This window comes from Petromyzon marinus, chromosome 2, assembly GCF_048934315.1.
Source record: "Petromyzon marinus isolate PM22_M1 ecotype Great Lakes invasive population chromosome 2, UKy_Petmar_22M1.pri1.0, whole genome shotgun sequence".
In the NCBI taxonomy this organism is placed as follows: Eukaryota; Metazoa; Chordata; class Hyperoartia; order Petromyzontiformes; family Petromyzontidae; genus Petromyzon; species Petromyzon marinus.
This window is the reverse complement of record NC_133668.1, coordinates 3051757-3068054: the sequence shown is the minus strand read 5'-3', so window position 1 is coordinate 3068054 and position 16298 is coordinate 3051757. Positions and strand designations below refer to the sequence as shown.

At 44.6% G+C, this 16298-nt stretch overlaps 1 protein-coding gene across 2 annotated transcripts in view; it reads left to right on the top strand.

Moving 5' to 3' along the window:
- The window catches only part of LOC116949450 (activin receptor type-1-like), a 55404-nt gene that overhangs the window by 15202 nt on the left and 23904 nt on the right, over nucleotides 1-16298 (top strand). The window contains exons 2-3 of one of the 2 annotated variants that reach the window (XM_032966824.2): nucleotides 12150-12282; nucleotides 14984-15070. In XM_032966824.2, the coding sequence (XP_032822715.1) occupies nucleotides 15004-15070 (67 nt within the window). In that variant the 5' untranslated portion in view covers nucleotides 12150-12282; nucleotides 14984-15003. The remainder of the gene's footprint in view (nucleotides 1-12149; nucleotides 12283-14983; nucleotides 15071-16298) is intronic. The other variant, XM_032966815.2, reaches the window with a different exon arrangement.

Sequence of the window (16298 nt, the reverse complement as noted above, 5' to 3'; positions counted from 1 at the left end):
TTTGCTGCTCCACTTCGAATTTGCCGTTTTTTTTTAATTCCATCTGACCTTCCAGATAAGACGACTGCATTTTCCCTGAAAGAGATTGAATTGTGTTTGTTTCAAGAGCTGTTCGGTTGTGCAACGCTGTGTTGTGGGCTTGTCTGTAATCGTGTTTGAGTTGTGCATTGTCCTTTGGTGCAATAACAGGCTACTCGAAGTAGTCGGGGCACAATGAATCATCTGTCGCAGAATAATTACACAGGGGGGAGGGAGGGGGAGAGACACGGCCTGTGTAATCTTCTTTCTTAGTCATTCCTGTGAATCGGTGATAAAAAAACAATTTGGCCAACTTTGATGCTTGTTGTTAAACCGTGTCGCAACTCCTTCCCGTTGGCCATTCATTCCACTCTGGTGTAATTCCTAAGCCGGGGTGCACGCTTGCACGCTTAATTGGTAGCCGTACTCGTATCGATCATTGAAAAATCACGGTGCTGCATATATAAGTAATATTTAAAAAATACTTTTTTTAAACACGCTTTAATGAAATGTACCGTACTAGTAATGGAAGAACTCCACGACTCCAGGAAGTGGCCCCGAAGCTTGCCACAACGTAAGGGACCGTGGCCAATTACAGCCAACGTCAGTTGAGCGTGGACAATTAAACCAAAGCTGAAACATAACCTTGAAAAAATATTGTTTAAAAAAATATATTTTTTTTATGATAGAATATAGTATTGTCATCAGTGTGACATACGTATACCAAGTTTGCAGTCGATACCACATTGGGAAGTGGGTTAAAATTGAGTTACAAGATTTGAGGATACAACAACAGACAAGAGTGAGTTAATAGAAAGCGCGTAATAAAAAAAAATAGCGACCGTCCCGGAACGGATTGAGCGACGTGGCAGGCGCGACTTGGTGGTGCAGGTTGGTTGGAACAAAGCCTGCTCGGCTTGGTAAATGTAACGCTCTTCGCGTACACGAGTAGGGCACTTTGGTGCGCGCGGGGGTGGGTGGGTGGGTGGGATGACAGATTCAGGCACAGGCGACGTGAAGAGCTGGTCAGCGAAAAATTGTGGTGGCTGCTCAACGCGAGCCGAAATCGCACGGGTGTGTTTGGCTTCGGTGGTCATTTATTTAACGTTCAGATTATCCCGCGAGGGCTACTTTACAACCAAATGTTAAATTCTGCATGATGGAGCTAGGACTGTTTTTTTTTAAAATGAACTCTTTATAATGTGTAATAATTACCGTTACTTATGCCGTAAACCTTTATGGCTAATTTTCATCAGCAGTAGATTATTTTAAAGGTTGTGTTATAAATATCATACCTTTGTTGGAAAATAGCCAAGTTTGTGGTCAGTAAAAAACAAATATTTGCATGATACTAACTTTGGTTTATCCAGTATATTATTTGTCAGTGTTGTAAATGTTACGCGAGCAACACTCGTTAACCTCATTCTATTTCAGAAAAAAAACTGTGATGCAGTCGTCATATTTGTCTGCGTCATTTCCCCCATTACAGGTGTAGAATGTTATTTTGTATGAAATTGGAACGTGCAATATAACAGCAAATTGAGTTACGTATACCACTGCATTTGCATATTGTTCCTTTTTGCGAAATGAAATAAAATACACAAACCATTGCCGTTGCATTAAACTCTTCGCTTTTAATCACCTCCTGTGCACCGCTGCTAAGGATTAGTCGGTTTAGAAAGTGATTTCTTTTATACGCTTTGTAGATAAAATTCTTGTTTTAGACTTTATGTTTTGGATGTCCTCCAAATTCTTGCTTGCTCATAAAGCGATTTTCTGGAAAGGTTATACAAAGCGGAACAACAAAGGAATTACAATTTCAAAATACCATCGATGTTGTTTGCTAAATTTGCCATGAGCTAAACTTGACGAAAAAGAAAACTGATTAATCTAGGGTCTGTGCGGGGGGGGGGGGGGGGGGGTGGTAGATGGTGAGCTGGGAAAATGTTATTCTGGGTTGATTCTCATGTGGAGCACAAGGACTGGAGGCGCACGATCACTGCCAAGCCTGAATCTACCCCCCCCCATCCCCACGCATCTTGCAAAGTAATTTTCCTTGGCATGTGTGGTGCTGCTTTGGATGCGCTCCTGTTGCGAGGCAAAGTGCTGGGAAGCGCTGCAACAAAACTGGCGGAGGGGGTGAGGTGGTGGTGGTGGGGGGGTGAACAAGCAGAGCTTTTACTCGGGTTGTTAAACGACTACCGGTGGCCCGTTCCTATTATCCATCACGGGTTACAAAAGTCGGGAACCGTCGACTGTTGCGCGTGGAATCTTGGCAAAGAGTGCGCCGATTGGCACGGTGCGTGCGTACAAACGGCACGGTGGGTGCGACTCTGCTTGGCCAGGCGGGAGCCGCCTCGCATGAACGCGCGTGTGTGTGTGTGTATATACTGGTTGGTCCTTTCGGTAAAGTCACGTAGGTATAAAATGAAATATATCACGACGTTTCGATCGCAACACAAAGCGGTCGTCCGTCCTCGGGCGGAAAAAAATATAATCCAGCAGTGGAACTGCTGAACCGACCGCTTGCGTGGCGATCAAAACGTCGTGATTTATTCTATTTTCTACCTACGTGACTTTACCGAAAGAACCAAAGAGTATGGATTCCTGCAGTCACGAAAGCTCCAAATCAAGCGCGTGTGTATGTTGAGCTTCTTTGTTGTTCCCCCCCCCCCCACCGCACACTTCCGATTGGTGCGGTTGGCTACGTGCGGTGTGAAAGAAGTTCGACATACGTACATAGCTACGGTAGGTCCAGTTAAGTCCCCGCGTGCTACGTCTCTGGTTCTCTGTTTAGGTAGAAGGTGAAAAGGTGCAACCCGGCCTGCTTTTAAAGCACTTGGGTGGTGGTGAAAGAGCCGGGAGCGTACCCACACGTTACCCCACTGCCGCACACAACCTGACGGTCAATAAAACAAAAAGTGCCCATTCAGCTGTTTGGGTGGACAGAGGCAGGGAAATTGAATGAACCCTTCCCCACTGTTTCACGCGCCCTGCCGGGAGCTGGAGTCGAATCGGCGACGTGAAGGTTGCAAGGCAAGCGTGATGAACATTACACTACTGTGGTAGCTGCCTTTGCTTCTCAGTTAAGGGGTAAAGCATTCGCGTTTATTGCCGGGACGTTTCTATGTGTGCGGCAAACCGGTGACCATTTTTCAACGTCGTTTTCATTCGGTTACAGATAAAATCGCAAACATTTTAATAGACCCACTTTTGAGTACCAGTCCTGTAGGCTTTTGTGTGTAGAGTTTGGACCGGACTAAAATAACAAAGTGAAAACTGTATTAATTTAATAATAGGCCTGTTGCTGAAAGCCACAGCTGGGTTTTCTGTATGGGCCATGTTTGCTTCTAAAATTACTCCACACACTGTATGTATGTACAATATTAGGAAACACGTCGTGGATGTTATTGAATCGAAGTAAATCTCGAGCGCAAGGCAGGCCAGTTTTTTTGAGCCACATAATGCTTCACTAAGGGGCTTTTGCATTGCATAGCGTTCTTTTTATTATTGCACTGTATGAGCATCTGTTTCTTGGCTAAACCACCGTAAAAAAAAATGCCATTTTTTTCCGGCATTGCTAACGAGCCACTGCCCTCTCGCACGCGTACATGTCACGGCAAGTCTTTCAGAAATGAAGATAAATAGTAGTTAAGTCTCACAATTTATTAGAAAAAAAATCGCGCGCATCGCACAGTCGCGGACACTTTGTACACACCACCTTGCGTTGCTGCTAATGAGTGTTACTGGCATGAGTGCCTATATTGCGTGGTTATTTTTTTTTTGGGGGGGGGGGGGTGTGGTGTTTTCAGTGCGCCGTGTAGAATTTGCTTCCCGCAAATGCGTGAACCGCCACCACAATCGGGGGGCATTGCGATCTGTCGCCTCTTCTCTTCGTGCATCGTCTGCATCGCTGTGATGTGTTGCGCCGTGCAAGGGAGCGCCTTGTCAATTAATTGCGCAGCTTACGTGTGTTTGGTTAGTTGCTCATACACGCATTGGCCACATACGGTAACAAAAAAAAATCCGCAAAGGTAGAGGGGGGGCAGTCCAGCAGTTAGTTGCTCAAGCCAAGTGCCTCCAATTTTAGAGCGAACTCGCGTTGGAAGGATATTTGGTCGAATCATTCACGTCTTATCGGACACGTTGGGCTTACGTGTGCTTGGTAGTTGATGATACATTGGCCACGTACGGTAACTAAAAATCCACGAAGGTAAAGGGGCAGTCCACCAATTAGTTTATCACGCCAATGCTGGCAGAAGTGCCTCCGACGTAGAGCGAACTCCTGTTTGGAAGTGTGTTTGGTCTCATCATTGGAGGAGATGGGCGACAGACTGCAGTGTACCCGTTGACAGGCATACAGTACGTATGATAAAACATAATAATCAGGCTTTGAAAATGCCAGCAAACATTTCATGACCACAACAAACTTTATTACAGTAATGCATTTCCATAAGCTTTTTCAAACTGTCGTATATTTATAGGAGATACGTTCGATCCACACAAACCTTTTCACTCGACGGTTGCGTTCATATCTATTTCAGTGAACATAGCAGGCGAACCGTCGCTTCTAGCAACATTTGTGCTTTTACATTTGCTTGCATTGCTCTTCAAATGAAGGAAATGCGCGACATTCGGACACGACGGGTGGCTCGGAGAAGCTCAGTACCATGAGTATAAACTAATAAATGTTTAATGTGCGTACAGTTACCATGATCGTTGGCGCCAAGCTACGGAGCAGTATGCCGTGTCACCACTGTACGTCTCGTCGCTGAGAATCGTTTGACAGGATCTCAATTTCAGTGCGGTGGCGTGGCCTTGTTCGGAGAGGGGGGGGGGAGGTAAGGAAGCGGAAAGAGAGGAAGATCGGTGCCAGAGAGATGTGGCACCACCTGAGCCTATTGGCACCAGAGAGGGGAAAGTGGGAACACATTTCGAAATGTGCCGTGGACACCGACGGGGCTTATCTGCCCCATGGATCGTGACGACGACGACGCCGATGATAATGAGTGGTCCGCTCCACGTTTTGTTATTTTCACGGGGGCATCTCTGCCTCAGCCGGGGGTGGTGGGGGTGACAGTTTCCAGTGCGCTTCACTCGTGACGGACGAGCATGTGTAACAGCAGCGCTTGCGTGTGGAGCAAATCCAACTTCTGCCCTTCTTGGCAGTGGCTTTTGTGTTCCAGCATTAATGCAGCCAAGCAAAAGTATCTGAAAAACGTCCTCATTTGTAATCGCTGTAATTTGTGCCTGTTATATACAGTACGCACAAATGTAGTGCGTTTAAAGCTGAGTATTTTTTTTTAAATGACCCACGTCGATGCTTATCAAAAAAACACTGTCCTGAATGCAATGGGGCGCTGCTCGTGCAAGACATTTTAAACTTTGAACGCATACCTGGCCCCAAATGACAGCTCAACAAAAGTGACATATCACGTGGAAATTTACAGCAGCCAAATACTCTGCACGCGTGTCTCTAAATGTAGAGGGGAAAACCGGAGGAACACGGGAGAAAAATCCTCGCGGCCACGGGCAGAGCATGCACCAGGCTTGGGATCGAACCCACAACCTCTTGTATAACGGGCGAGGCAGTTAACATCTCTCCACCGCGGGACCCCCTTATCCATTGACATTATACGAGTGGTTCCCAACCTTTGTTCTGCGGAACTGTTGCAGATGCAATCTGTTTGATTTTTAATCACAAACGCCATCGAGGTCCCGTCGAACACCCCCCTCTTGGTTGACGGTGATCCCGCGGATCAGGCTCGAGTTGAGAACCACTAACATTGATTTAAACTACGTGTTTAATATTCGGCACGTTTTACACATTAAGGGTGGAGCAGTCTACGCCACACTCGATATTCCTCCTTTCCCACCGCTTGCTGTCTCCGTGATGGTTTTTTGTTAACTAGAGCAACAGATTACATTTGTTTGCCTGCTTTGTCATGTACGGTACGTGGAACTGCTTTCGCACCGTAAGTAGCCAACCGTGCTAATCGGAGGTGCAGGGGAACTATGGGTCTCTATGTGAGTGTATGGGTCTCTGCGTGTTTCTATGTACGTTGAACTTCATTCGCACCGTACGTAGCCAACCGTGCTAATTTGAGGTGCGGGGGAAGGACAACAAAGTCAACACGAAAAGCAGTTCGAGTAAAATGAGTTTTCAATCTATATTTAAAAGTGCATAGCTCCAGTGGCTTCTTAATCATACCGTTATTTTAGCACATACTTGTGTTTTGGAGAGGTTAATGTATTTTGTAAGCATTGGTATTTCCCCCCCCCCCCCCCCTGTATTATATGAAAAAAAATAAGTGTGTGTGTGAGCAACTGAAGCTGTAGGGAATTCACTCGTGAGATAACGGACACGTGAGCCCGTCTAAGTTGCGTGCACATGCCTTGCCGATCAATGCGAGATTTAAACATCCTGCTCACGATTTTGTGACACGGTTTAAAGATCCTCTCGGCCGTTCGTGAGAACGTCGCAGACGCTGCACATTTTTTCAAAAGTTCAACGTAATGTTATTAATTCTATTATTTTCTTGCTGTGGTTTTCACACCTGATGATGATTGCTTGTGTTGCAGTCGAAACGTCGTGAGAATTTTATTGTTTTATATTTTTATTTTATTGTTTCCCTTCGACGTGATTTTACCGAAAGAACCAAGAATATGAATCCCTGCAGTCACGAAAGCTTTAAATCTAAATTTAATTATATTATTGTTATTAATTCTGCTTGTAAAATAAATACTAGAACCGTTCGAAAGGCATCGACGTTTTAGCTTTTCGCTGGGTGATGGGTGACGTGATAACCAGCCTGGCGCCAAACACGATAGTTTATCAGCTGCTGATATTGAAGATGATGAATCTACCCCCAGTGCCCAACTGCTGTGGCTTCAGCATGATTGAGCACATCCTACTGAGCAGCTGCAGTCAGACTTGGAATTTCTTTTTTTAAAGAAAGAAACGTTAAGTCTTAAAGTAAGACGCTTACAATGCGTCGGAGTTGTTTATACGTTAGTTGTTTTGTTTAGGTTTAGAAAAACAAAATAGCTTCACGTGACAAAATAAAGTGGTTGAGTCACTTCCCCCCCCCCCCCGCGCACAGCTGTGCTTGGGAGTGACGCTGCTTTACGAGGGACAACTTGCCCAGTTGACTTTAGATTATTTAAGGGCGAATGATTCGGTTTGCGAATTTAATTAGGGAAGCCACGTTGGCGTCATACTAACTACCTCGCCTGGTATACAGGAGGTCGTGGGTTCCATCCCTACCCCGACTCCTGCTGTGTATTTGGAGTTCGCATGTCTCTCTCTCTCTCAGTGGCCGCGTGGATTTTTTCTCCGGGTCCTCCTGTATTTCCATCTACATTTATAATCAGCATCACACGCGTCGAGTATTTGGCCGCAATAATTTTTCACGTGACGATGACTCCACTTCGTTGAGCTATTATTTGTCCACCCGTGGCTCGCCGAACTGCATTGGCTGCCGGTTGCTGAACTAATACATTTTTAAACGCGCTCATTTACGCACACCCAAGTGCTTGCCACAAATGAACCACAATTACCTTGCTGATCTCGTCCAGGAGCATAAACCATCATCACGCGAACTCTCACGGTCATCCTCGCAGCGCTTTTGGCGAACCACCGACCAAAGACGGTCACTGCGTCGAGCGCTTTCAGATGCGCTCCTGCGGCCGTCTGGAATGCTCTTCCTTCTGATATTAGTAAGCCACTGGTTTGTTGTCCTTCCCCCGCACCTCCCGATTAGCACGGCTGGCTATGTACGGTACGAAAGAAGTTCAACATATTTCGATGTAAAGCTTTCGTGACTGCAAGGATTCATCTTCTTGGGTTCTTTCGGTAAAGTCACGTAGAATGAGAATAAAATAATAAATTGATAAAATAAAATAACACTAATATTCTCACGAAGCAGCAACAAAATAAAGACCAATTTATAATTTTATTCTCATTCTACGTGACTTTACCGAAAGAACCAAAGAAGAAGTTCAACATACACACATACAACACATGGACGTGTATGGACACTCGTACAGAGTATTTATTGCATGCAACTTTACACAATAGCAAGATTAGTATGAATACACGTACACAAAACTCACAAACACATGTGCGCGCGCGTGCGCGCACACACACACACACGTATAGGACCGTGAGCGATCGGAAGAGATACGCAAGGAGAGAAACATGAGTAGAGGCGAGGGAGGGGAAAGGCAGGAATTGAAATACAATTAGATTGAGAGCAGTGGGAGAAATGTGAGCGATTTGCAAGATGGGATTATAATAAGATGGAGAGAAAGAAATAGGAATAGACACAGTAGGAGACATGGGCAGAGAGACAAGAGAGACAAGAGAGAGAGACGGGGAAAGAGGCTTCGTTTATTTGATTTGTTCACACGCCGGTCCGGTTTAGCCAGTAGCCCGGCTATGTATCTCCCGTGGTGCGTGAGCGCAGCAGCAGCAGCAACAAAATAAAGACCAAAAAAAACACACGAGAGCGAGTAAGTACAGCGGCTAACAAGAAGGGCATTTAACGGTCATAAACGAAACACGCGCGGGGAGTAAGAAGAGGCTTCGGAATTAAAAAAAACGTGGTACAGGTGCGAGAATGCTGTGTGTTTGGTTTACAGTTTACGGGCAAATAAAGAGGGGGAGTGATGGGGATGGGAGGGAACCAAGCTGCAGTTTAACCGATAATGGGATTCCACAAACGTGGAACAGCAACTTTGGATATACTTTAGTTTTTTTTTTCAACCAAAGTTTTGGGATACGGGGGATATACACGCACACAATTAGAAAAAAAACACATGCGCACACGGAGGTGAAAGAGACGTGGTGCATGTACGTATGTTGAGCTTCTTTCACACCGTACGTAGCCAACCGTGCTAATCGACGGTAATGAGATGAAGACGGGAATAGAGACACACAAGGAGAGAGAGAGAGAGATGGGGAGAGAGACACGATGGAATAAAGACAGGGAGAGAAAATGGCCCAGCGAGGGATTGATCGGGAGAGAGACAAAAGTAGGGGAGACACTTCCGTACCCCCCCCCCCCCTTGATTACAGGAGGTCATGACCCCCCATTTGAGAAGCACTGATTTAAGCAAACAGAGCCCACCATGTGGACGATTAGTTGGCAACACCGGATTCTTGTCGTTTGTGATATTTGCGAGACATTGTTACAGGGACTCCTCTACTTACAAACGAGTTGGGTTCCAGAGGTCTGTTCATAAGTCGATTTGTTCCCAAGTCCAACTTTTCTCCTGTCGATTCCAAACGTTGTTGTACGGCGTGGATTTAAAAGTTGTTTAATTCCCTGGAGATGTAGATGCCACTGGTTCTTCATGTTCTGCAGATGTAGATGCCACCACCACCATCTATTGCACGGCAGTTGAACTTACGACTCTCGGTCCGAACAGGCAACTGGACATACAGACAGGTTTGTTCGTATCTCTGAAAGTTCATAAGTCGAATGTTCGTAAGTAGAGGAGTCCCTGTACGTACATCTCAATTTCTGTAGTAATGATTGGTACTTCACACCAATAAAAGCACGTTTTGTGTTATTCATGTTTGTATAATTGTATTTCACCAGGTGAGAGGCAATTAAGTACAATACTTCCCTTTCCAAGTGAGCCCTGAGAGAGACCATTGCTGTGTAGACTATTAATCATTAAGTGGGCAGTTTTCACATTCATTACTGCAGTACAGTTTGTGTGCTGTGCTGTGTCGGTTTCACGCAATAGCTTTGTAGAGCGAATGTTGATGTTACACTTCGCAGCAAATGGGGTACTTTGATAATGCCTATAGAGATTAGACTGACTATTTACTAATTTTATTTTAGCAGGTAAGGCCCACTGAGCTAATACCTCTTTTTAAGAAGCGACCTGGCCACGAATGATAGCTCAATGAAGTGGCTTATCATGTGGAAATTTATAGCAGAAAAAATACTCTATACGCATGTTTCTAAATATGAACCTCATGGTGGTACCCCGTGATGCAGTCATTGTTAGTCTGATGATGGTCGGCTATGCGGCAATCGACTCCTCTCGACGAGCTGTACACTACGATGCACCACCACGGTGCGTACGAGCGTTCAGGGTTTCGGCACAATCGTCCTCGCTGCGTTTCGACATCGCGGAGTCGTGCACTGATTTCGGATTGATTGATACCCCAGTCGTGGAGTGAAGTACACCCCTGGAAAAAATTGTGTCCCAGAAATGAAATATTTAATTGCCTCTGCCATTTTGTATTTTTTGGTACCCCGGGTTACCGCCATGAGGATCATATGGAGGGTAAAACCGGAGGACCCTCAGAAAAATCCAAGCGACCAACGAGGAGAACATGCCAAATATACAGCAGGCGTCAGGGTCGAGATCGAACCCACGACATTCCTGTATATCAGGTGAGGGAGATAACATCTCCTAGCCACCGCCGGCTGTATAACTTGAACCACAGATGCCGTACAAATTACTGAACCTGTTGACCTCTGGGCTTTCCAGCCGTGTAAAAAAAAAAACTAAGCAGAGTTGCGTGCAGTCGCTTTGGCTACGTAGTCTGGCAGCTTCACGGCAGACTTCATGTCAGCTGCCTATATTGATCGTCATGGCACTGTTTGAGTCTGTGGATTAATGTCTTTCGGTTATTGCGAAAGAGAACCGGGATTGCAAGAGGCAACTGTGTAGACATGTAGCTGAACCAAGATCATTTAAACAAAGTGTGCCATAAACAGAAGCCCTCTGTGTTTACATTGAGGTTTTTTTTCAGGACTTCAAGATTGCTCGGGCTGCTTCGTATCTGCACTGCCAAATTGCGGAAACGTTTTGTAAACATTCACATATTGAACGTTAACATTGTATCATGGGCCCAGATATATCCAGGATTTTGTGTGCGCGGCAGATGCTGTAGACCGCATTGCAGTGGTGCATTAAAAGATGTGTATTTGTGCTAATCAAACGCATGCCTTTGGCAATTAATGATGCCATCACAGCCTAATGAGCACTGCAGTGCACAGTGCTTTGTCAGCCAAACTGCTTAACTGAATTGGCCATGAAAGTTGTCTGCAGGGCAAACCTTTTCCATTGCTGTATTTGAGACGCAATTGTATTTGGATGAATAAGCGCATTGTAAGTCCCAAATTATATCGTAATTGTATTTCCCTATATAGGCAGTGCGAACTCTTTATAGCACTTGATAATGAAAACGGCTTATTTCAATTTGCGTTTCATCTTGACGTATCGAATAATGGAGCATTGTGCTAGTTACTAATGTTCCCATCAAAGGCAAGTTCCAGTGCTTTTATGCTCAAATAAGCACTTGGCGAGAACTCATCTATGTTGCCAGCACTGATCCAGCGGTGTAAATTCGAACTGTCTATGGTGGGGAGCAGTTTATCCATGGGATAGCCGGAAGAAGTCGGACATCGAAAGCCCATTGTTGATTTCCCACAAAGTGGTGTTCATATTTGTTACCAACTCTGGTGACATTTGGGGCAGGGATTGTGATGCACATAAATGGCTCTTTGCTGACCTATCGTGGAGAGGGAAAAGGAGAAAATGGGGCTGCTAAAGAGAACAGAGGGTAGCGAGTAGGTTGAGTGAACAGAAGGAGCAGATGGATGGGGTGAGGTTCACGACTGCCATATATTGCACTGTATCTTGCACTCACCTTCCGATCGCATAATTTTAAATAAATGAAAATGTGTGTCTGGTGTGCCATTGTGGTTCGGGGTCAGAGTGAATACCACTTTTCGAGTTCATTGGCTCTGTACTTTTACATAATGTTTAAATATATACGGGTTGGTTTATTCTCACAGGAGTTCAATTGTCAAGCAAAAACCAACGAAGCTGTTATGTCAAAAACATTCCGTGGAAATACGCCTGTAATGACGGTTATCTCGGAATACTAGGCTTTTGAAGATACTAGACTGATTATGGATTGAAATAAGGACATGTGCCTTGTTCGAGCGTCTTAACTTGCAAGAGTGGCAGAGTTGCTGTCAGCAAATTGAGGGCAAGTCGACTGCAGAACTTGGAAACGTGAAACCGTCAGACTTCTTGGCTTTTGCTCAACTATTTTTCTGTTTCTCCCTCTTTTGTTTTTGTTCCGTACCCGAGTGCAGCTGTGCCTCGTGTGCTACTGTGAGTGATGAAACTACACTGGGAAAGAAAGAAAGAAAATCATCATCAAAGAGCATTTCCAACAGTGGCTTAAACACACTCATTTGTGCCACTCTCTATTTTTTTTTAAACAAGGTATTCAGCAATGCGTGGTATTTAGCTGAACTTTTAAGTATATGTTCATATTTGTCACAACAAAGGTTGGTATGGACTTGATAGTGTACTAAAATTACATTGGCCACTGTCCAAAACAAAATAAACCATACCGCAGCTAATTATTTCCTATATTAACTCTGCACGTACGGAAGAAGTGTACGCTTCGAGGCCAACTCTAAAATTTTAGAGCCAAATGAGCCGACCTGGATTTGACGGTTTACAAACCCCTTCGGTGTTCATCATCGCCATTAATTGAATAGTTATTATTTTTTTCTGTGCAAGCTCATCATTTGGCCAGACACCTCTGCTGCTGTTGGCAGATTCTGCAGAAGCCACCAGGACTGGGCTCATTGCCTAATGGGAGTGGTGTTGCGCTGGAACGCAGACTGCCGCAGTCATTGCAGCCTTCCGATTCATTCCACTGTACACTTTAGTGTGCAAGTTGCAGTGTCTTTTTTTTTGTATACGAGTCTCGTCTGTGACCGTCATTATCACTGAGCGATATTTATTAGTTTGCGAAGCCGGCGAACTGTCTCTGTTCCCTCTTGCTCGCTCGCAACATGGAAGTTTAATGCCAACGCTCACTTTGGGTGTGATCACAGAAAACACGTGTGGTGGCTGCGGTGGTGGCGGTGGGCAGAGGCCCTCAAAGTATTGAGCCGCAGTGCCAACGGCTTGCCGGTGGGGTATGTCAGACAGAGGGAACGTTCTACTTTGGGGGCGGGGGGGGGGTGTTACAGTGGCCCATTGTGGTGTGGGGTTTGCGAAGAATAAAAATTGGGGCAGGCGAAAAGAGAGTCGAAAAAACGAGCTCGTGGCTTTTGTATTGTCACAACATCTCAAGGACGACAATGTATGGTGGGGCTTCTGTAAACTTGTCAGAGTGTGGTGGTGCTTGTCTGCTTTGGTTCTGTGTCATATCCTTCAACCAATGTAATGTATTTACATGCATAATGTACGTACATACCGTATGTCTGCACTGTAGAATGTATACATGCGGATAGGAACAGTGTGCTGTCTGGCAAGTTGCAGACACAAATGAATGACTAAAACCGCAAAATTTCAGCAATTGTTTAAGCTCTTAAGTAGTGCAAATTTCAGCAAACTCCAGCCATTTTCTTATACTTTAGAGCTTAACCCGCATACTTACAAAACGTGTGTTGGAAGTTTATTATTTAACTCTTATGCCTTGGGCAATGAGTAATATTTCCTAAACTCGTGTGACAAATTATGCTAAACAGTATCGCTTCAAGTGTGCGGTGACATTACGTTTTGGGGTTCACGTGCAAAGTTTGTGAGAGCAATATTTTACATGTAGCCTCTTTAAATGTTGCGCACTTTACATTTGACTGAATTACATGGTACAACCTGCATAGCATTCACTCAGTATTCCATGTATATAAAATTATCATTTACATTTGCTAGGTGCTTTTTTCTGTGGATGCCAATAGACACAATGCACCAGCTACTTGTTCCATGGATTTTCTTTTGCATGAAATAGTGCCACGATAATTGTTTTAACAATTTAAATTATGCATTTGATATTTTTTAAATTGTAATAGAATTACCTGGCTGAGTAGATAACACTTTAAATCACATTGTCACTTTGAATCACATTGTCATCTCGTGTTGTTTACAGTTGTAGTTATATTAATCCGTAGTGTAGCATTATCGAGATATAATCCATGAGTACACAATCTATGTACGGTACATGCCAATGTAGCATACAATTCCTATTTTTTCATTTAAAAGAATAAGACCAGGTGTATGGTGTGGGGAGCGGCAGTGTAGCGGTTAGCACGCTGTGCTACGAACCCGGCGACCCAGGTTCAATACCCACTTAGGGTCATCGCCAGTGACGATTATCTTGGTCTCCCCTAGGTCGACTCAGCCTCATTAATACTTAGTGCAGTGTGTAAACATCGCCACTAGTGAGACAAAGGTGGCCGGGCGTGGTGCCTGCCTTCATAGGTGCTCGTTATCAGCACTTACCCTAACGGTACTCATTGTGAAATGAGTACCAACAGTAGTTAACCTTTGCAAAATTGGATATACCAGCCTCTGCCACTGGAATGTGGAATTTCCACCACAGACTCAGGGCCACCAGCAGGGATGAGCTCCACTCTCCATGGTCATTTTAGCAAAGATACACTTATTAGTCCGCTTTTTTTTTTACACTCGTGAAGGAAAGTCTGCCTCGGGCTTACTTTGCAGAAAAGTTCTGTGCCCACAGTTTTCACCTCCAAAACCCGAATAATGTCCCAAGAACAATGAATAGTTGCCGCTTCAGTATTCTATTTTAGTAGCGACTCCTGAGTGGTAAACACTACCGGTTTCCTTGCCATGTATTGACCATTCTTCCGATCTCATTTTCCCTGCCAAAATTTCTCACCCGTGACACAGATAAAGTGCCAGCGTAGGCCATTTGTGGGCTACCATGCACAGCGTATCGCTGTTTTGTGCCAGAATGATATTGCCTTTAGTTGTGCAGGACATGACGGAATTCCTGTCCGCTAACTTATCTTGATACGCACGGCGCGGTTGTAGTCTATGCCGCGGAGCCCGCGTTCTTCGTGGAGAAGTCTGCGATTCGCGGACGTTTCTAAGACGTATTTTTCAAAAGTGAATTAGTTTTTTTTGTGCGCGCGTGTGTGTGTGTGTGCGTGCATTTGTCTTGCAGCCACAGCGTACGCGGCTGCCATGGGGGTGTGGGTGGTGAGCATCGCCACGCTGACCTACTTCTGTGTGTCATCATTCGCAGCCAAAGGTAACAGCTGCACGCAGCAAGGATCTGCGAAGGCCCTGGCATGGGGCATGTGGCTACGCCGTTTACATTCTCCACTGGACTTCAAATAACGCGACCGTTTGTGTGCCAAGTTTACTTATGTATCCAGGGAAAAATCCACGCCGAGACGTTAGGACTGTTTTTTTTTAAGAAGGGGGGGGGGGGGTCCTGCTGTTGCTGCTACATTGGGTTTTTTTAAAGAAGATGTTTTCAGCGAATTCATCACGAGTGTTTATTATACACGTGGGAGTAGAACCGGAGCACCTCCAGGGGGCCACAGTCTCATCATCTTCTTCCATTTAATAGTTTAAAGAAATTCAGTAGAAATGCCAGACATTTGACATGCGGAATACTGATAATAAAAGTAAGTTATTGTAGTGAGTTTTGCAATTTTTTTTATATGCGGCATTAGGTAAGAGCTTTTGTTTGTCATGGCCAAGATGATTTAACTAGTTGCTGTGTGCAGGCTGTTCGTTATGCAGGTTTGCCCTCTTGTGGCAAGAAATATAATTTTTTTATTTGTCCTTTTATTAAATAGCAGCTGAACGAATAAAAAAAAATCGGTTTCTGTATATGTTTACTTAAGAATGTGTGAGAATATTTCAGTTTTTTTCTCCATAATTTTTAGCTTTACAAGTATCATTCAAGTATGGAACGCGGTTTGGTAAATTATTCTGAATAACCCCAGGTTATTTAATCTGTTACCACCGTGGTCCTTGAAACTGCCGTACATGAAGAAGGTCCATTAACCAAAACATCATAACAGCAGGGTCAAGGTGCAATCATTATGCACATGGTACACTGCTGTTAACGCACTCTTTGAAGTTTCAGTCGGCATTAACAGAGTGGATTAATATTGATTGTCTCTATATTTGAATGGACCCCACTACAGGTGGTAATGTATGTATTGTTGATATTTCAAATGAAAATGTAGCAATACAAAGTTCTACATTAAATAGATATTTACATTTTACTCGTTAAAAGTGCTCGCCACAAATGGCCCACAATACCTTGCAGATCTGGTCAAGGAGCATAAACCCATCATCACGCAAACTCTCACGGTCATCCTCGCCGCGGCTTTTGGCTAACTGTCGTACAAAGACGGTCACTGCAATTGCGCGCTTTCCGATGTGCTTTTGCGGCCACCTGGAAGGTTCTTCCTTCAGATATTAGGAAGTCACATGGAGCCATGCACTTTGAAATCTTCTTG